The 19,978-nt window shown below is 45.7% G+C and overlaps 2 protein-coding genes across 4 annotated transcripts; both read right to left on the bottom strand.

The window, feature by feature from the left end:
• Nucleotides 1–733: 733 nt before the first annotated feature.
• supt16h (SPT16 homolog, facilitates chromatin remodeling subunit) lies at nucleotides 734–10,564 on the bottom strand. Its single transcript, XM_084344546.1, has 24 exons — nucleotides 10,121–10,564; nucleotides 8,892–8,984; nucleotides 8,630–8,800; nucleotides 8,385–8,537; nucleotides 8,145–8,291; nucleotides 7,902–8,053; nucleotides 7,615–7,787; nucleotides 7,424–7,514; nucleotides 7,265–7,338; nucleotides 7,070–7,182; nucleotides 6,859–6,924; nucleotides 6,637–6,735; nucleotides 5,869–5,984; nucleotides 5,326–5,479; nucleotides 5,103–5,230; nucleotides 4,739–5,001; nucleotides 4,529–4,647; nucleotides 4,194–4,432; nucleotides 3,830–3,905; nucleotides 3,237–3,406; nucleotides 2,794–2,923; nucleotides 2,548–2,674; nucleotides 2,387–2,461; nucleotides 734–1,718 (listed from the first exon to the last, which is right to left on the bottom strand). Exons 1-24 carry the CDS (start codon nucleotides 10,184–10,186, stop codon nucleotides 1,597–1,599), a joined length of 3,117 nt encoding a protein of 1,038 aa, XP_084200672.1. The 5' UTR covers nucleotides 10,187–10,564; the 3' UTR covers nucleotides 734–1,596.
• A 1,485-nt stretch (nucleotides 10,565–12,049) lies between these two features.
• tox4b (TOX high mobility group box family member 4 b) lies at nucleotides 12,050–18,856 on the bottom strand. 3 transcript variants are annotated; one of them, XM_084344552.1, is made up of 10 exons: nucleotides 18,021–18,853; nucleotides 17,739–17,807; nucleotides 17,019–17,069; nucleotides 15,674–15,961; nucleotides 15,329–15,589; nucleotides 14,924–15,244; nucleotides 14,635–14,715; nucleotides 13,800–14,426; nucleotides 13,550–13,704; nucleotides 12,050–13,219 (listed from the first exon to the last, which is right to left on the bottom strand). In XM_084344552.1, exons 1-10 carry the CDS (start codon nucleotides 18,126–18,128, stop codon nucleotides 13,162–13,164), a joined length of 2,019 nt encoding a protein of 672 aa, XP_084200678.1. In that variant the 5' UTR covers nucleotides 18,129–18,853; the 3' UTR covers nucleotides 12,050–13,161. The 3 variants fall into 3 exon arrangements, with proteins under 3 accessions (XP_084200678.1, XP_084200679.1, XP_084200677.1); XM_084344553.1 differs by lacking the exon at nucleotides 17,019–17,069 and having other exon boundaries at nucleotides 18,021–18,854; XM_084344551.1 differs by lacking the exon at nucleotides 17,019–17,069 and having other exon boundaries at nucleotides 14,924–15,589; nucleotides 18,021–18,856.
• Nucleotides 18,857–19,978: the final 1,122 nt, after the last annotated feature.

Here is a 19,978-nt window from a genome sequence, read left to right as displayed (position 1 = left end):
AAGTTTCTGGTCTTAAGCATTTCCCCCCTCATCTACGGACGCTTTCTCCTCACTGAGTGACATGACCTGACTCTCTAAAGCAGGACAGGTTAAGGCTGTACTGCCTCACCCAGAGACGAGCAACAAGATATTCAGTGTGTAACGACTAAGTGGAAATTAGTTTATGGCTTTTAACTCATCAACAAAGTCTTTGTGGTCAGTTCATTATGTAGCTTTCAGTTGTGCTGGAAACACAACATAAGGCTTCTGCTGATGTAAACACAGCTGGAAAAACACGGCTAATAAAGGCAGAAAAATGAAGACTTTTGCGCCCTCTGGTGAGGTTGGTAGGTTGCCAATACCTGAAGTAGATGAAAGTCAGCTCTCCTCGTGTGGAGAGGCAGCGAGTATTGTACTTCTGTAAACTAAACAAGCAGCAAGATGCATTTTAATCACCTAAAAAAATATATATCCATTTAAATGTATGCAGTTTTGAACCTTTTTGGGGCTTTATATAGGCGTCAAACAGCCTTTTCCTGTAGTACAAGGGTTTTTTTGGCATACTGCATTTCACATATATCGTATTGGGTAGTACGGGTATTGGAACAAAGCGTGTCCCAGACGCGTTCACCAGTTTTTAGCGACCCCCCTGGAAACAGTTTCCCTTATTATTTGTGCCACTTGCATCTAAAGCGTAACCAAAAATGGCGTCAACATTCCCGAACACGCGAAGAAAAACAGACCATTCAAAACAAACGGTTCCTTTTAATTTTATTACAAAAACAGGATTTTCAGAATTAACAGTACAACAACGTATCTACTCAGAATGAACAAAAAAGGGTACAGAGTGTGTGTGAGACAGTGTGTGTGTATGTGTGTGTGTGTGTGTGCCTGCGTGCATTTACAAACCCCGTTTAAAAAAGGAAAATAATCAGAAAATGTATCTGCCCCCCCGCCTGCCCCGCAAAAAAGACAACTGTTCATCTTATCAGCACATTTCAACAGACACTGAAGAAAGAGTGAGGGGAAAGAAAAAACAAAAACGACGTGGAGAGGACAGAGGACCAGGGTGAATCATACGCTTTTATATAAAACACTTGGCAGAGGATGTGTCATGTCTTTTCTTTTATTATCCGTTAGTTAAGAAACTTTTTTTTTTTTTTAAACAGAAAATAAACAATGCTCGCAATAAAAACCCATTTAAACACACATGCGCACACACACACACACACACACACACGCACACACAAACATGAAACCCTGATGGATGGATGGAGATGGGAGGTGGGAACAAAAGAGAGAACGAGGAAGGAATGAAGAGACAAAGAGCTAATGAATGAACTGTGTGTGTCTGTGTGTGTGTCTTTGTGTGTGTGTGTGTGTGTGTGTGTGTGTGTGTGTCCGTCCTGCTGGTTCTTTCTTAACATTTCAACATGACACTTCACTGACCAACACGAAAATAAGGGGCGTCTACGTCTATATACACATTATGTGTGTCCGAGCATGTGTGTGTGTGTGTGTGTGTTCAAGTGTACGAGTCAAAAGAGCCAGTTGGGGTAGAAGGAAAGGTCAAGGGTCAACTAGGTTTGGCAGTATGCGTGTGTGTGTGTGAGACGTTTAGGACCGTCGCTTCTTCTTGCTGGGGGGCGGGGCCTGTGACCGGCTCTTTCTCTTCTTGTTGGTGGCGGCTGCGGCGGCGGCGGCGGTGTCCTCGTCCTCGTAGTGGCTCTCTCTGTCAGCTAGAGGGCGACAACGGGAAGAAATAAACTTTTTTTTTAAAACAATTTACAAATAAGGAGATTGAGGTGTTCTCCCAAAAGTCTGTTTCACAGGGTGTCATAACATCTGCTGAAATCATCCAAACGATATGAAGCAGGGGAGCATTTTTTAACTGTCACTTTCATTTATATTACAGAATGAGACATTTTGCCTTCATGAAGAAGAAAAATGTCTCGGGGCCCAGACACAACAAACTGGCAAGAATTAGCGGCCAATATCTTGTCGCTGTTTGGTCAACACTTCCCCATTGTGGTTTACCAACGACGGTGACGTCACCAGCGCCTTTCTGAAGAAGTTTAGATTTTCACCTTGAAGCGCTCTGAGCAGCCGTACAGAAAAAGTCTTTGGACGGCCACCTGCTGCCGCAAAAATAATCATATCACCCGTTTCTCGGCCTAAAAGCTGCACTTGAACGCACCGCAAACTGAAAAATAGCTCGTAAGTTTTGCGCCTGCGTGAGAAGAAACGCCGCTCCAAAACCACCTGGCGGTGATCGTCTCCGTTCTTTATTGAAGAATTGAAAACAATAAAATGGTATCCTGTCTGCATCTAATTTTACTCCTGTGTGATTGACGTTTAGATGATCATCTATTCCACCTCTGTATGTGCACCAGCTCCTCATACGAACCTTTCCTGGCTTCTTCCTCCAGCTCGTCCCAGTCTTTACCGCTCTCCTCCTCGCTGCCGACCGACGCGCTGTAATCTAAAAACACAGCACACAGACCGTCAGACATCCGTCACAAATCTGAAAGGAAACCTGTAGCAGAAAAAAAAAGCTTAAAATCGTACCAGAGTCCTCCGTCTCCGAGTCGTAGTCCTCGTCACTGTCTTCCTCCTCCTCCTCCTCTTCATCTGCAGACGGGTTGAACGTTTCATCCTCCATTTCAGACTCTGAATCTTCCTCTGCGCCACTTCCCTGAGACAAAACAAGACACAGCGACAGGGATTTAATAACAAATAAAATGTGTTTTTTTGTTTACAGTAAAGTTAGAACAGCTGGTCGTTTTGATTCCTGGTCCTCTGTGCTGAACGTACCTCGCTCTCTGGGTCGAGGAAGGACCAGCCGCCCTGCTCGAAGAAGCCCTCCGGATCGTCGACGATGGTCTTCATGATCTTGGTCCAGTTCAGAGACTGCACTCCCTCTGTGTACTTGATGTCACACGAGCTGAGGAAAGAGACGGGAAACGTTTTAATACACACAACAAACCAGAGAAACCTGTCAGACTGTATTACAGAGCCCGAGATTTCATTTTATTAATGGTTTTGATTGTTTTTATTCCATTTATGTTGCAGTTATTCAGGATATTTTAATATTTCTTTCACACTTGAATGTTTAAATATCCTTAATGACAAGTTTAGTGCTCTTTGAAAGGGTGTATGTGCTTTATAATGCCATTTTATACACATCAGTACCATTGTGAATCACAACACAAAGGGAGTTATCGTGACAGGCCTACTTTGCCACGTCGATCCCTTACTTGAGCCACTCCTTGATGGGGTCGAGGGAGTTGACGGGCACGGCGTTGATCATGGTGACCTTCTTGTTGTAGTCCTTGTAGACGATGACCACGTCGAAGTTCTTCAGGTGGAACTGCACGCGCTCAAAGTGGACCAACTCCACCTCGTCCAGAGTCACCACGAACGGCGGCTGGGTGCAGACGCACAGCGAAGATATTAAAAGAAGGAAAAACAGAAGAGATGAATGAATGTGTGACTGTATAAACGTGGAGGATTCAGGGTCGGTAGAGCTTTTTTAAGTCAGAGTTGAGCACTTTTAATGTTTTAAGGGTTTACATAATTCCTTTATAACCACAACAATCAACATATTGCCACTTTATTTACTTTACAGCTGTTTTTAATGATAATAGGCTGGTTTCATTTCAACCACCAACAAGATGTTTAGTTTACATGAGTGATTGTGTTGATGAAATGTTGAAAACTAAGAGTTTTTCAATTCCTAACCCTTGAAAACATTTTTTTAAGCATCTCTGAAGACCCTGAAGATCAAAAAAACATGTTTTCAAGGATAAAAACACTCGTATTGACAGATTGGCTCAGCGTGTTCACTCACCCATTCAGTAGTATTGACGAGGGAGCTGGACGTGGGCTGCAGCAGACAGGTACTCCTGTAGGGGGCGCCCTGAAACCTTTAAACAAAAGACAAAACAGTCAGTCCAGCTGCTTGTAGAGGTTTCCACGCTCCATCTTCTCCTCTTGTTTTACATTCACGTCTTTTACAGTATTCTCTCTGAACATACAGAGCGTCTGCAGGCATCAGACACAGACATTAGATACTTTTTTGAGATTATTTTTAACCAAATTGAAGACAGATTTTTGAACAAATCATCTTGTTCTCATGTAATGTTTGTGGTCCTGTGCAGAGGTAGGTTTAGTGTAGGAGTACAGCTATAAGTTGGACCTGTGAATCGACTCACCCGAGGTCTCTGAAGGGAACCTCGAACTCCAGCTCCTCTTTAGTCAGCGTCTCCACCTTCTCGATGAAGTTCTTGAAGGCCGACTTGAGCTTGTGCCTCATCTCCCGCTCCATCTGCTCGGCGTACAGGTCGTCTCGGTCGTGCATGTGTTGGTGTTTGCCCAAGTCTGTGGTGATCTCCCCGACCTCCGTGTAGAACTGGACGTCCGTGTGGCGTCGCTTACCGAACATGATGGCGTTCTGGAGGGGGAAAACGGGACGCGCGAAGAACCGTTAAATTTTCAAATGAGCTCTTTGACCCTCGAGTCTGCGGCGGCGCTGAACCAATAAACGTACCTTGAGGTGGAAGTGCAGTACGATGATCATCTCCCCGTCACACGGCTGGAAGATGGCGTGTTTGATGTTGTTGTAAAGAATGTCCACTTTATCGCCGCGGACCGACGTGAAGCGGAAACCTGTGCAGGGAAAAGATCCCTCATTTTTAATAAAAACAGTTGGAAGTTCTCAATTTTTACCAGACTCAGGATGTCACCTCGGCTCTCTCACCATTAGTATGCGCCTCCAGCGAGCCCTGCATCCTCTTCTGTGCGATGTTGGGTCTGATGTAGAGGTCTTTGAGCTTAGGGTTGCTGCGGTTGAGGTTGATGACCAGCGAGTCCTGCTTGACGATGCCCTCCTTCTCCTTCTCCTCGGCCTCTCGTGTCTTGTAGCGCTTCTGTACCTCTTTGATGATGCGGAAAGCGTTCTGCAGGTTGGTGGAGGGCACCGACGTGTCGCCGGGAGCCTTGAGGTTGGACGCTCGGTACGTGCTGAGCGGGAAAAGAGGGATGAGGTCAGGAAAGTTTAGGTGGTGCGATTGCAAGTGAGGGAAATTCAATCGTCGGTCAATGTGTGAAAAGTCGAGACTCACATTTCTTTAACAAATGTGGCGTCGGGGTTGGGGAAGATGTTTCCCTCCTGCCGTCCCAGAGAGCTGCCGGGGACGTAGAAGTTGATCCTCAGGTAGGTGTAGTCTCCTTCTACGGACATACTGATGTTCTGGACAAGGAAATACAGTCAATCAGAGAAGAAAGGTTTATATAAAAAGGTTTTTAATCAGCTATCATCACCAGCTGGAGAGGACCTCGGTGTACCTTGATGGTGGCGATGTGGAAAGGCGTGGCGATACCAAAAACGGGCATGACGACGGTCTCGTACTTCTTGTCAATGAAGATCTTCATGTCTCTGATGTCCTTTTCTCGGGGCATCTGAGAGACGTTCTTATAGGACACGTTGGATTTTCTGGCCCTGAGGGGGACAAAAAAAAAGGAAAGAAGAAGAGTGGACTCAATTAATGAGCACAAACTTAATTACACGTGTGAATCTGTGGCTCCAGCACACACACTGTCGCTTTGAGCGTCATTTAAGGAATATTTATGCACTTGTTCAATAATTAACACGGGCAGAAATATTGATGAAGACTAACAACATAGGTCTGGTCAGTTATCAGTGTGGGTTTAACAACATCAAGTCTCAAGTTGAAGCTTTACTCATGTTTGATGTTCAACCTTTCACCTCAGAGCTCAACTACAACAACACTCTTCTTTCTAAAGGTTTTTACCCAAAAACATCATCAAATCATTTTAAATCTACAGACAGAAATGTGTCCGCTGAGGTTGTGAAGTCTTTACACTCACTTCTGAATCTGCTGCTCTCCTTTCTGCTCCGTCAGACGACGCTTGGCTTCTTCGTTCAGATGATTGGCCAGCTCCTTCTGGTGGGCTCGCCTCTTCTCCTCCGCCGTCATCTCGTTCTGAGTTCAACGACAGACACAACTGAGTGATCACACAGAGACAACCTGAGCATGTGATGGTTTAAAATGGGAAATAACAAAAATTCAAAACATTCATGCAGAATACAGACACGTGATTAACGGCTTGGGATGGTCGGGAAGAAAAAAAAAAAAAGAAAGCAAAAACACACGGAAACAAGTCACGCAAATTAAAATATAAATAAAAAAAGGACGACGTTTTCTCTTCGGTGTGTGGACTTTTACAACTGAATCAATTCAGTCGATGAGATTTTAGAAGAAACAGTGAATACTTACCTTCCCAAGTAGCTGGTAGAGCACAAAAACATTCACACTCTTAGTAATCAACACACTGTTAAAGTGGCAGATTAAAACTGATCACCAGTCACGAGGGGTGTCACGACTCTCAAAATCCACAATTCGAGGAGCAACAACCGTCTGAATTTATCCTGGAGGCTTTTTTCAGGTGAAACAAAAAGACCTAAATCTGATTCACAAATCTGTCCCGAGTAAATCATCTTCCCAAACAAATAATTACAGGATCTCTGTAAAAGAAAATAAACCCGACGCACGAGAAATAACGGGAGAATCGCCGATCCGAAATCGTGACACCCCTGCAGGTCACATATTTAACCACACACACGTCCACACTCACTCTGGTTCGGTCCGCGAGCAGGGCGGCACTGCGAGCTCCCTTCCCCAGCAGCTCCTCGGCATCGTCTCCTTCCTCCTCCTCGTCCTCCTCGTCGTCATTCTGGGAAACAGGAAAACGACACAGGTTATTTAAAAAAAGGAGCCAAGACGACCAAGAAACTGATATATGGATGAATATGGATCGACAGGCGTTATTTAAGAAGTATATAAAAAAGACACTTACCTTCAAGAAGATCCCGACATTTTTTATCTTTTTCTTGACGGGTGTGAGTATCGTGGCGGCCTCCTCCTGTTGCAGAAACATTTCAGGTTGTAATAAACACATCGTACACGTTCAGGCCACACGTGTCAAGTCTCAGATTAGGCTTCAACGAGTATTTAACACAGCTCTTATTTTGGAGGAGCTGCGTTCAAGTGTCTTTGTGGATTCTTACCTCGTTGATCTGTATTGTGTCACCGATGAACAAGGCGTACTTCTTCGACTCGTCCTTCTTGCCGTCTTTATTTAGGAGGTCAGCAAATCCCAAGCTGACGCTCAACACCATGCCTGCAGGAGACGACAATTATTTTCTCTAATATAAAACTTAACAGGTTGCGGTCGTAAAGCAACACAAGCGAGACAAACTCACCTTTTTTCAGTTTGTACTGGTTTTTAGCGTTTAAAACCAAGGAGCCTTCTCTGAACTCGATTCCCATCGCAAAGCTACAAAGAAACACACAAATTGAAAGACATGAGATTCAAAAATCGCGTCAGTACGCAGAATAAACTGACATTTGTGTGCATTTACCCGAGGTTTTTGGTCAGCTTCGCCACGAGATCTGCCTTCTCTTTCTTCACGTACTCCAGGACAGCGGTGTAGGCGTCGCAGATTTTTACACCTGTGGAGGAGAGGAAGCACAAATACGTTTAACATCGCCCCGTTCTTCCACCCCACTTGTACCCAGGGCTCCCACACTCCCGGCGTGCTCCTGAACCCACCGTGTTTGAGCTGTTTGAGCAGCTCCTCTTCCACCTGCAGCAGGAAGTTGTAGTTGTCCTGCATCTCCTGAGGGGGGTCCACCATGAGGGTGCGCACCAGGTTGGAGCAGTACGACTTGTAGCGGATCCCCATGGCACACGTGATGGCACCGAAGTGCATGTGGTTCTTGTCGCTGGAACAGAGAAGGAGCGGTTTCAGCTAAAAGTTAGGAAGCTTGCCGTCTTGGGGATGACAGAAATTCTTCCTCACGGGGAGAAAATGTACAAAAACTGATGATGTGAGCTACCTGACGACGCTGAACTTGAGGCTGTAGTTGCCGCCGCTCTGGATGATCGGAGGGTAACACATCTCCACCGTGGAGGGATCTGCACCGCCCAGGTACTTCTTCTCCTCGATGGCCTTCTCCACCGACTCCGCCAGCTTGCTGTGACGCACTTTCTGTTGAGTTGAGAAAGAAAAGTTCAACAGGAGCGTCTCGATGTTTCTCTGCTGCAGTATTACATTCATCACTGCTCCTCCTCTTCCTCACCTCATCCGCGTCAACGATCTCCATGACGCGCTCCTTGAAGAACTTGGAGTAAACCTCGCTGGTGATGGCCGCCGCCTTCTTCATCAGGCTCAGCTCTCCGTCTTCCTTCACCGCCATCGTGTACGCGACCACGGCGCTGATGTCCACCTGCAGGCAGGACGCAAAGCAAGACGCCCACTCTTTAATCCAGCTCACAGATCTTTAAAAAAAAACTTTCGGCACTTTCAGATCGTGCCTTACCTTCTCCAGCCCCTCGGCGGTGATCGTGTCGTTCCAGCTCTTCATGTACTCTCCCGGGAACTTGTCCTTGCTGAAGATGCCCACCGTTTTGCCTTCTTTGCTGCCTCTGATCGCCTCGATCATCTTGTCAAAGTTGGCCTTGTTGCTTTCGTTCTGAGAGACAAAGTTCGAGCACACGATTGAATCACGCCCTCGTATTTAAAAGGTGATCGTACAAAAGAAATATGTCTTTTTGGGGCCGTTACCTTTTCTCTGGTGAGCAGGGTGATGGGCGGGACGCCGTTGGCGTTCTCGTTGCCTTTCGTCACGGCCACCTGTTTGAGGAAATCCACCTTCTTCTTGCTGGCGAGGAAGATGATTTTGGTGTCGCAGAACACCATGATGGTGTCCGTCAACTCGTAGCCAAACAGCCACGTCTGGGGAAGAGGAGGGGACAACGTGAACACGACCAAAGCAGATGTAAAAGCGCCTGTAAAGCCACGAACCAACGAGAAAGTCGGGTCTCACCTGTATGGCCGTGGATTTGGCGTACACGATCTCCTCGTCCACTCCCACGGACACCACGATGGCGTCCACTTTGCCGAACTCATCTTCCGCTTTCTGGAAAAATCACAAGCCACACAATGTTTTCTTTTTTTTAATGTAACACGTGAAAATTACAAGACCAGACTGAGGTGCTCCTGCTTCATCCACAGAATATTCTGGTGGACAAAGAGTGCCAGTTGTAGTTGTTGCATGACTGACCCTGCAGTGGTGAGTGAGGACAGGTAGCTAGCTTGTTTGGTTAGCACCACTGTAAAGTTGATTTGGCTTCGTCGGCTACATCAGCACCTGATGCTGCATCACCTGGCAGCACACAGGAAAGGACTACAAGTCTTACACAGCTGCTTTAAAGTGCACATGTGCAGGTTTTTTTAAGCACATAAAACGGTGTGCAACACTTCAGCTAACACTACAGCAGACTGCTGAGTTGACTGGGCTGCACGAGCACAGCAAAATACAACTTCTGGAAATAAGTTTAAGTCACAGAAAGTTACCACGAGGTTATCTGTGGTACTTTGAAACATCCGAGACTCCTTAAAAAGTCATTTCCAGAGCCTGTGGGCACCCTGCACGTTACAGGGATGCTGGCGTTATTCGGATGCTAATTAGCTAGCTACAATTAGCATGTAGCGAACGTTACAAGTGCTAGCAGCGTTCACAGTCCCGACAAACACACGTCGAGCACACCTACGTGGTGAAATATCACCGAGTGATCACTTTAAAAGCGATTTCCACCTCAGATTAGCAGAAGCTGGTCCGCCACACGTCCAGCGAACGCTACTTGGCTAGTAAGTTAGCTAGGTGGCAAACTTACTAGCTAGCAGGCTAGCTAACGTGGTGAATGGGACGTGCTAACATGAGTTAGCTAGCCTTGTGCGTGTGTGATACTCCTGAAACATCCTCCGAACACGTCCGGATTTAAAAAAACAGGAGTTTCAGTGCGAATAAAGCGAGTGAAACGGGGCAGACTGAGGCCTGGTTGTCGGCGCTGGATGCGGGCGGACGGAGGAGGGGACGGCGGGGGGAGAAACATCCCCGTCACGCCGACAACAGAGTCAACTGGCTCGGCAGGAGGAAAGAAAAAAAAACGCGGCTAACTTAGCGGCTGGCATCTTCCAGCAGCCGACTTCAGAAACGGGTGAAAAGTAGACGCCTCGATTGAAACACACGCGTCAAAATCGCCCCGTCCTCACCTTCCAGTTGCTGTATAATCTCTTGATCCGGCGGTAGTACGCTTCCTTGTCCAGGTTTACCGCCATGGTGAGTGCTGCGTTGCAAACTCCAGCTCCCGGCTTCGCTTCTCAGCAGGGCCGGAAGATGATGTTGATCAGTGTCAACTAACAATAACGCACTTTCTTTCCACGCCTGCTGGGATCCACGCACCGCTGCGAGATGCTGCCGCCGAAGCCTCCCTCCCTTATGATTTCAGCACGGAGGCCTTATGTAAAAAAACAAACAAAAAAAAACAACTCACCACGCAATAAACGCAACAAGCCTCGATTAAAAACGCTGCTGAATTATTAAAAATACGGTGCAATTGCCCTTTTTTTTTCCTCGCCACACTTACAACCACGCACACACCAATCTGTTATAATTAACTCCTCGGCCCCCCCTCGCCTCCTCCTCCTCTCCCTCTCCTTCCTCATGTGCTTCTTGTTCCTCCCCCTCCGACTCTTCCTCACATATCAGCTTTATGATAAACAAACGTTATTTAAAATAAAAAAAACATCATGGCGCCGGACACACACGCGCGCGCGCGCGCGCGCTTCTAGCTCGCTGCTAATAAAAACGTTAAAAGAGTAAAAACGTCTGAATGTTTGTGTTTACTCTTTTTTCAGTTGTTTATTTGTTGTTGTTTTTTTTATTTGAAGGTTTTTGTTGCGCATTTTAATGGATGTGCTCAACAGCGCCCTCTGTCTTTGTGTTGACCACGCTGCTTTTTCCCGCCACGGTGGGTTTTCCCGCCACCGTCATCAAACGCTTGGGCTGTATGTTGATCTCGCGAGAGGAGCGGCAGCGATGAGATCACCTGTGTGTGTTTGTGTGTGAGGGAAGAAACTCTTTAACTTTGATTAATATTAACATTATTTATATAGTTTTATTAGTTTCCTTTTATTTTTTAGTGTAGAAGAAAGAAATTTACAAAAAAAAATGTATTTGGACTTTATATTATTTAAAAAAAATAATAGTTATTATATTTATTATACATACAACCCTCTAATCTCTTCATTTTCAGTTGAAAAACAAGTTTTTCTTCTATGTAAGTGTAGAAAAAAAAGTGTATTTGGACCCAATTTAACTTTGATTAATATTTACATTATTTTAAAAATAATATCTATTATTTCAGTAGCATCCCAGACAATAACTAGCAAAATGTACATTTCTAATATTGCTACATTTCTTATTCATAAATGAAAATCCAGATTTAAATCTTAATTAGCTTTCACAAAAGGTCAAACATTATATTATTTGGTTTTAAATCAATATAAAGGCTGTAAAAAATGCGTTTTCTGATTTTTCTTACGGACGCTGCATTAATTGTACTTTATATTGATTATATACAACTAATTTGTCCTTGTTCATTTATTTCAATAAGAAACCTTAAATTTCTTCCTTTTCAGTTGAAACAAATGGCTTCTTATGTGTGAGTGTAGAAACAAATGTACAAAATAAAATGTTTATTAAAGTCATACTTGAGTAAAAGTAAAGACATGTTAAAATATTAATTTGGTAAATGTTAAAGTAACCGTATGAATAGTTCTTAGAGAATCTGATATTTACTATAGAAAAAATGCCTTTAAGTAATAGAAGTACAAGTCAAATTACACATATTTACTGAGTACCAGAATATTTGTTATTTAACATCCTGTTGCCAATAAAATAATTTAAAATGCTCAACTTTGGCTGTGATGCAGCATGTAATCTGCCAAGTAACTAGTAACTAAAGTACAATATTTGCCTCCAACATGTGGTGAAGTGGACGTATAAAGTAGTGGAAAACTGTAATTGAAGTACTTGAGTAAATGTACTTAGTTACATTCCATCAATATCCCATTGATTGAAATTAATCAAATACATGCCCCTCCAGTTGTACTTGTGAGCCCAACATGTGCTTCACCAAATGTATATTAAAACATAAAATACTTTTTATTTCACCATTAAAAACATTTCCAGGGTATCTACAGTGAACCAGACCGACCGCTGCGTCGTCTCATCCGACGGGAAAGTTTCTTCTGTGGACGCCTTCCTTCGATTCTTCAACAGACCTGAAAGCAGCTCGTTAAATTAAAACACCGTCATGTTAAAAAAAAAAAGTAAAGCTTTTGTAACTGTATTCCCTTTCCCCCCCGTTACAGTAGCGTCGTCAGAGCTGGTGTGTTTATTTCATTCAGATTAATTTTTCTTTTTCGTACTCAAAAACACCAAATCCCACCACAAATGTTCCTCGAGAAACAAAATATGCACAACACGTTCAGAAAGCTCGGGGTGCTTCAGCGCGAGAGGATTTCTTTTTCCTGAATGTTAGCACCTGTTTTGGAAAGTTTTAAAGTAAAATGCTTTTTCGTAACTGGATTCGTTTCCACCTCGTCTCAAAACGGCTTCTTACAAACATTTCGTACGACGTTAAACTGCCTTTAAGACCGTTTGTGCTTTTGCCAAGATGATTCTCGTCTTTTCTTAAAATGAGCCTCGGACCACTCGGCGCCGAAGCACCCGCTGAAAAACAATGAAAACAAAAATCGCTTCTCAGATTTCGTTCGCGTCCGCCGAGCCTCAGCGTGTAACAGTAAAGGGAAGAGCAGACACATAAAAAGTGGAATTTTTTTTAAATGAACTGGATTCATCTGCAAGATCATGATTTCCTGTCCTGCTCTTTTTTTTCTCTTCTCTTTTTTCAAAACAATAAAAACACCAGAAGTTCATATAAAACATTATTTTTCTTCGGTCCATATTTCAAATTTCACAATTAGATGATCAAAAAGGGGAAGTCTGTAGTTTCGTCTTCTGCGTCGTCGTCGTTATCCGTCGGTCGTTCCCGCCGCAGTGTTCCAGTTTCAGAGGCGACCGCAGGAACCGATGTTGTAGTGACTGTTTTTTTTTTTCCCTTGACGTGATAAAACGAACCATTATGTGCCAGTACCTGAGCCTATCATTCACTCCTCTGTTCAGTTGCATTTCACGTGTTATTCTTTGTCCATTTTCTTTCTCCTCCATCAGACGTGTCCTCCTCCTCCTATGTGACTGTGGTGGAGTTCTGCCCTCGGATGGCGCACCAGGCCATGAACACGTCTCTGCGGAGGAGAGAAGATCGAGCGATGGGATCGTTTCATTTCAAATATCACAAGATTTTTGTTTGATGATGAAACACCAGATTATGTTAGAAGATTATTCTAATTCAAGCAGATTCCCAACCTTGAAAAAACAACTGTTAAAATTAAGCATTTTCCAGATTAACCAACTTAATTTATCCCAAATGTCTCCAACAATGTTCAAACCCACAGAAATCCCTAATTTTATTCAAGGTAACCGTTGTATTTGGTCGCCTGCGACAGTAACTTCCAGGTGAAAGTCAGAGTGAGGACAGAAGTTGACAAAAAAAACTTTGAAAGGTATGCACACACCTGCAGTGTGTGGCGACACACTCGTTACTGCAGTACTCCTTGTCCCAGTCTTTGCTGTCCACGGCCGGGTTGGTGCAGCCGGCGCGTACGCAAATGCTCCGGCTGGCGGCGGGAGTCACGCTCGGGACAGAGGCCACGTTCACCTCAACCTCCATCTGAGAGACAAGAAATACAAACAGTGGTTTGAGTTTAAATACAAACCAAAATATGTGAAACACTGCGTGCGGTGTGCGTCTGTTGCTGAGCTCACCCCTTCCTCCGCCACTTCCTCTCCGCCCGTCACCACGTCACCCGACTGTCCCACCTCCACCGTCAGACTGGAGGACGACATCGACTTGGCGTCACCGCTCGACGTCACAATGATCGGCGCGCTTGAATCCGACTGCCGTGCCGACGGGACGACCTTGATCTGCAGCGGAGGCGGAGCAGTGGCGGCACCTCGTGGCTTGGCCTGCAGAGGCGGCGGGGCCTGGGCGTGCACCATCTGCTGCAGCCGAGGCGGAGGAGGGGTGCTCTGCATCTGCTGCAGCGGCGGCGGCTGGCGGGGAGACGAGGCGGCTGTTGCCGTGACGGACACGCCGCCGGAGGGCAGCGGCGTCTGCTTGATGATGATCTTGGTGACGGTGGGCGGGTTCGGAGGGGTGGTCGCGGGTGGAGGCTGGGGTTTGATGGCGCCGGTGCGGGAGCGTGTGGTGACCTGAGGCAGGTCCAGGATGATGTTGGAGGTGCAGATGTTGGTGATGGTGTTCTCCTCGGGGTTGTAGTGCTGTGACCTGGTGGAGCGAGCGGCGAGGGTGGAGGCAGGTGTGGCTGTGATAGCGGGAGCCGGGGCTGGAGGTGGGGGCGACGGGGCGGTGTCCATGACTTCAATCGGGGCCTGAAGAGGATGTTTGGACACGATGAAGACAACATGTTTGAATACTGTTCTCTACTGTTGTGTAGAAGATTTTACGTGATTGTTCGTTTGTTTGTTTGTCAGCAGGATGACACAAAAACTACTGAATGAATTTTAACAAAACTTGGATGGAGAACGGGTCACGGCCCGGTATAGACCCGACTGACTCTCGTCAATCACAAGCTCTCACCTGAGAAATATGTCCAGCTTTGTACTCCTCCAACGCTTTCAAATAATCCCTCTTTGCCGCTTCGTTTTTCCTCTTGTAAACCTGAAAGAAGAAGTTGTAAAATCAAACACTGACGTTCGGATTGTGTTAAAATCTCAACACAACATTAAAGCCCATGTTGCCTTCATACCGCTGAGTGAGAGGACGCTTTTAAAAGTCTAACAACGTCTTTCGTCTTATTATGACACTCCTGTTTTCCATCACCGCAGGAATTCTGGCAGGACATCCCCCCCCCTGGTTTCCCCCTCACCTGTTTCTGCTCCTCCCCCAGGCTGTCCCACATGGACGCCACTATCTTCGACACCTCTCCGAACGTAGCGTTGGGATTTTGTCCCTTGATCGCCGCCTGCGTGTCCCTGAAGAACAGCGCGTAGGCCGACACGGGTTTCTGCGGCTCGTTGGGGTCTTTCTTCTTCTTCGCCTTCTTCCCTCCTCCCGCTCCTCCTTTCCGTCCGACGGCTGGAGAGACGCTGGAGGCCGGGGTGGAGAGCGGGGACTCCGACAGCGAGGGGTCGAGGGAGATGACGCCGGGAGAGACCGCCAGGGAGACCGGAGATTCCACCAGGACGCTCTGATTGGACGGGATGAGAATGATGACGCAAGAATAAAATAAGAAACATCGTTTATACACATTTTTGGGACTTTTACGACTCACCCTTCTGAAGTCATCCATGTCATCATCCTGGAGCGAGCTGGTGGGCGACGCCGTGGCCGACAGAGGGTGCTCGGGCGACTGGGAGCGCTGCAGTATGTTCCCGCCTCCTAAGCCGAGGCCCAGTTGAGCGCTGAGCTCCGACTGGTCGATGGTGGTCAACTGGTTGGACCCCAGCAGCCCCTGGCTCATGTCGCCCAGCGGGACGTCGATGGTCACCGGGGACGAGCTGCTGAACTGAGAGCCGATGGGATGACCGAGATCCTGGGGAGGGAGAATGCGAGTGAATAAAACAGATTTTGATACAGAGACGACTTCAAAGAGTTCAAATCTCCTCGAACTCCTCACCATCCCCAGAGACGACCCCAACAAAGCACTTCCTCCCGACTGGTTGATGACTCCCAGGCTCAGGTGCTCCAGCCCCTGCGAGGGGGCGTTGACGAAAGTGGAGGCGAAGGAGGGGTCGTCCCCTTCCACCACGGCGTTGCCGGGCACCACCACGCTGTCCGAAGGTCCGGAGTCCGACAGCTCCCCGAAATGCGACACCACATCGGACACGGTGAGGGCAGAGTCTGGATCCAAAGAGATGGGAGGTATCTCGAACTCCTCATCGCCGAGGCTGGGAGTGTGGAACGTCTGGAGGGAGGACGGAGAGGATGGAAGTACAGAGAAGGAAGGAGGGAGGGAGGGGAAGAGAAAACAAGTTGGTGAGAAATTGGGGTGGAGGGGAGTGAACAATAATTTGGAAAGGAAGGTAAGAGAGCCACAGGAAAGATGGGAGTCAGAGATTACAGTTTTTTAAAGTTTTACTATTTTTGACCCCCCGAAAAAAGTCATCAAAAAAATATAAGCACAACTACTGACCAACCAAATCATCCGACAGGATCCTGACACACGAGTCTGGCTATAATCTACAGGGTGATTCATAACGGAGAACAAAAGATCTCGTTTTCATTTGTGATAAAATAGATTGTGGTGTTAGTTTTTGGCCAGATTGCACACGCTGTTGATGATGTGCTTAAATAAGGCCTCGCTTACATGATCGCACTTATAGCTGGTGATGCAAAGTGGTGTAGTAATGAGTCCTAAGACCTGGGTATCAGTGAACATTACTGTACTTCTGGTTCCCTCGTCTCAAAGTCAAGGTGTTTTTTTTTAAATGGGTTTTTGGTTAAATGCCTGAAATAAGGTCTATGGTCACCACAGGCTTCAGATACTCACACATGTTGTCCTACGACATGAAATACATCATTAAATGTCCCGCAACGTGAGGGATGCTGACTTCTGTTGGCCTACAAGAATACGTCATCTCAACGCCGCTCTATTGCAGACGAATGAAGCTTGAAGCTGCTACACGATGTGCTGAAGGGTGAACAGGCGACACTGATAACGAAACCACACGTCCAACTGAACTTTTATAAACAACAGGTTGACCTCGAACTCAACGCCTCCGTGAACACATCATGAGTCTGCAGCTGCGTCACAGTAAAATCCACCATCCCATGGTTTGATTTAATCTTTGGATGAGTCAGGTCTGTAGACTTGTATTGTGACGGTGTTCAGTGATTCAGTCTCTGAGAAAAGCTTTTTTTCCCCCAGTGACAGGTTTATAAAAAAAAAAAAAAAAAGGTGTCTGAATTGAAGGAGGAGGGTGTGAAACATAAAAAAAAAGGTATTTATAAATGATTCATACTCCACCAGCAGATCCAGCGAGGTTGAAGAGGTCAATGGGTTTAGTGGAACACTAAAAAATGTGAGTATGTCAGTAAGTGCACGATGAAGGAGATGACAGATGTCAATGGGTCACATTTGTGGCAGCCAAACTGACATTCAATGGGTCAAACATACAGTACAAAGACCTTATTTTGTATGACTTGTATGGCATCTTTTATCATTATGAATGCTGAAAGAAAAATCAAAAGATGAACATGGTCGATGCCGATTTTGTGCCTCTACATTCAAGTCACAGAGCTAAACATAAAACGCCTGGTGATGTTTGAAAAGGTGATCACTCGTCTGAAGGTTATTCTCAACGAGAGGTAAAACAAGAGTTAACAGACTTTCACTCAATGGAGAGCGCTCTGGTGTTGCGTAAAAGTCTGTTCCCTTGTTGATATGTGTCTCCGTTTTTATTATTTCCTCATTAATATCATAAATCACAACTCTCCAGAACGACACAGTGCCCCTTTAAATCAAACACCACCTACGAGTTGTAAACTCTTGCGTAATTTAACTCGGGCGTGACTTGAAGGCAGCGTTAGCTCTGTGACTCCAATGTGCGTTACTACAGATGTGATTCTGCGTGAGTGTGAGCCGAAACATCTGTCCACAGTAAAAAGGGGCTCCAGAGCAGTAAAACAAAGACCTGTCGGGGAGAAGCTCAGTGTCACATGTTCCAGGTGTGAAGGCCTACCTCTGAAGAGGAGAGGAAGGGATGGCTGGACCCAGAGATTGTCAGGTAGTTGTCACTTCCTCCAGGGAACTGAAACATCAAGCAGCACAAGTTAGGGAATGACACTGTTTGAGGTTTCTTCATCTTCATTTATGGACTTTAAACCCAGTAAACCCAAAAAACTAGGTTATATCTACACACTGTGATGCGTTTACTGACACCCTTCTATCAGTTTAAATAAACAAAACCCTAAGCAGGAATGTGACATTGTCTCCATCTGTCCCATTCATGGGATGGAGTCACCTTGTTGTCAGAGTCAAATCCATTGAAAGACTGCGGGTCCAGGAACTCTGGGTCCCCGTCGTGCTGCCCGGTACCGTCCGTTAAATCCGAATAAAAATTCAGGTCCATCCTTTCAGCTGGGCCTCATATGTTAGCTATGAGGCCCCTCTTCAAAATCAAGACGTTACGCAGCTGACAGGATATTTCCTACCTTTTTTTCCCCCTAATTGTCTTTGTGAGTCTGAGTTTGAGAGCGTGTGGTTAAAGTGGCTGCAGCTGTGGCTGGTGAACGGAGCCACAGTTAGCTGACTGCAACGTTATTTTCTATTGTAAAGGGGCTAACACTGACAGATGTTGGCTGGGCTAGCTTGAAACGGAGCATGTGCACGAAGGCAACCGTGCCAAAAATAACCTGTCTGCTGTCTGGCTGGCTGGCTGGCTGGCTACCGAGGTAACGTGGCCGGTGCCGGTCTTTACTGCTGACTTGTCCTACCACGGTTTAGCTTTAGCTGGCTTTGACGCAAGGGCTGCAGTGCTCCTCACTTCACGGGCAGCCTGGCGCCCGTTTGTCTGTCGGACCTCGAACGTTACATTCAATCAACGGCCGCGGCTAGCTAGCTAGCTAAACGCGGCTACGTTAACGTATCGGGCCCGTTAATGCTGCTCGAGAGGTCCCGAAAAAACGACAATGATCGCGGTTCAAGGTGTCTGACAGGGGAAGGGAGGCTGGCCGAGTCCCCGTTTTCGCTTCGTGTTGGCCCGGGCCAGGCTGCTCAATGGATCCGGCGCCACGGATCACTGGTGGATGGGAATCACCGGAAGGAGTCAAGCTAAGCGAGGCTAGCGCCGGATGCTGAGGGATAGCGATTTCAAAATAAAATCAGACCGCTGATTTAGTTAAAGGGGGGAAAAAAATAAAAACTCAGAATTTCAACATTTAAAATGTCAACGAGGTAATAATACAAACTTTTCCATGACTGAATAAACAAGCTGCTCTCAGAGGAAAATAAGGTCCCCAGAACACTGAAGCTAGAAAGGTGGCAGGGTCCGCCACATATAAACTTTATAACCATTAACTGCAGCCCTATTTGTAATAGAAGTGGAGAGAAATGAGGTGAAGGCAGCACTGAATTAATGAACATTATGAGCATTTGTTTTAACTGTTCTGTCACCCAAGGCCCAGAGGGCCAGACTCACTAACCCTTATGCTAAAATAACACTGAATGACATCAGGTTAAGGCAGCTAATGTCACTTTTGTCACGCCTACAGATAAAGTAAAGACTGCAGGACCCACCTTGCACGATACTGTACTTTAGTGGCGCAAAATTCCCTAAATAGCTTGCAATCACATTACTAGACTGCAACTGACATGTAGCCAGAGCCTAACAAACACATCAGTTGTGTCGACTTTATTGGACAAATTTAGCTGAACACAGATTTCGACCAATGAGCAACAAGAATTTGCAGTAGGCTACAGAAATGTAAATATGTTTGAGGTCATATAGAAAATGTTCGTCCATTACAGACCAAAAATGTAATAAAGTGTACGATACAGGTTTGCCTATACTACTCAATATTTAATTTAATGTTCGTTATAGTTTGCTAATCATAACTACGGCCCTGTTATGTTTGTTTTTGTAGTCGTACAGACAAAATTCTTATCTTATTTTTCTCATCACAACAAGTTTAGTAGTAGTTGTTGTTGTTGTTGTTGTCCACGGTTGTTACATTTCCATCTACTGTTCTTGCTTTTAGCGTTATGTTTCTGAGGAGTTCCTGAGTTGTAAAATGTCCAGTTAAATATGAAACTATAACACAGCTCTTTAAATACCCACATATGTGAGATCTGATTAAAAAAAAAATGTACATGACGTTTACATATCTGATGTTTCCTGGTTTTATTTTGAAAGCGACGACAGGAAGCCGCCTATCATGCTCTTTAACATGGATCCGGCCGATAATGAGATAACTTTGATGA

The sequence above is a fragment of the Pagrus pagrus genome, assembly GCF_965226575.1.
Source record: "Pagrus pagrus genome assembly, chromosome: 22".
In the NCBI taxonomy this organism is placed as follows: Eukaryota; Metazoa; Chordata; class Actinopteri; order Spariformes; family Sparidae; genus Pagrus; species Pagrus pagrus.
The sequence above is the reverse complement of the archived record's forward strand: the minus strand, read 5'-3'. Positions and strand labels throughout refer to the sequence as shown.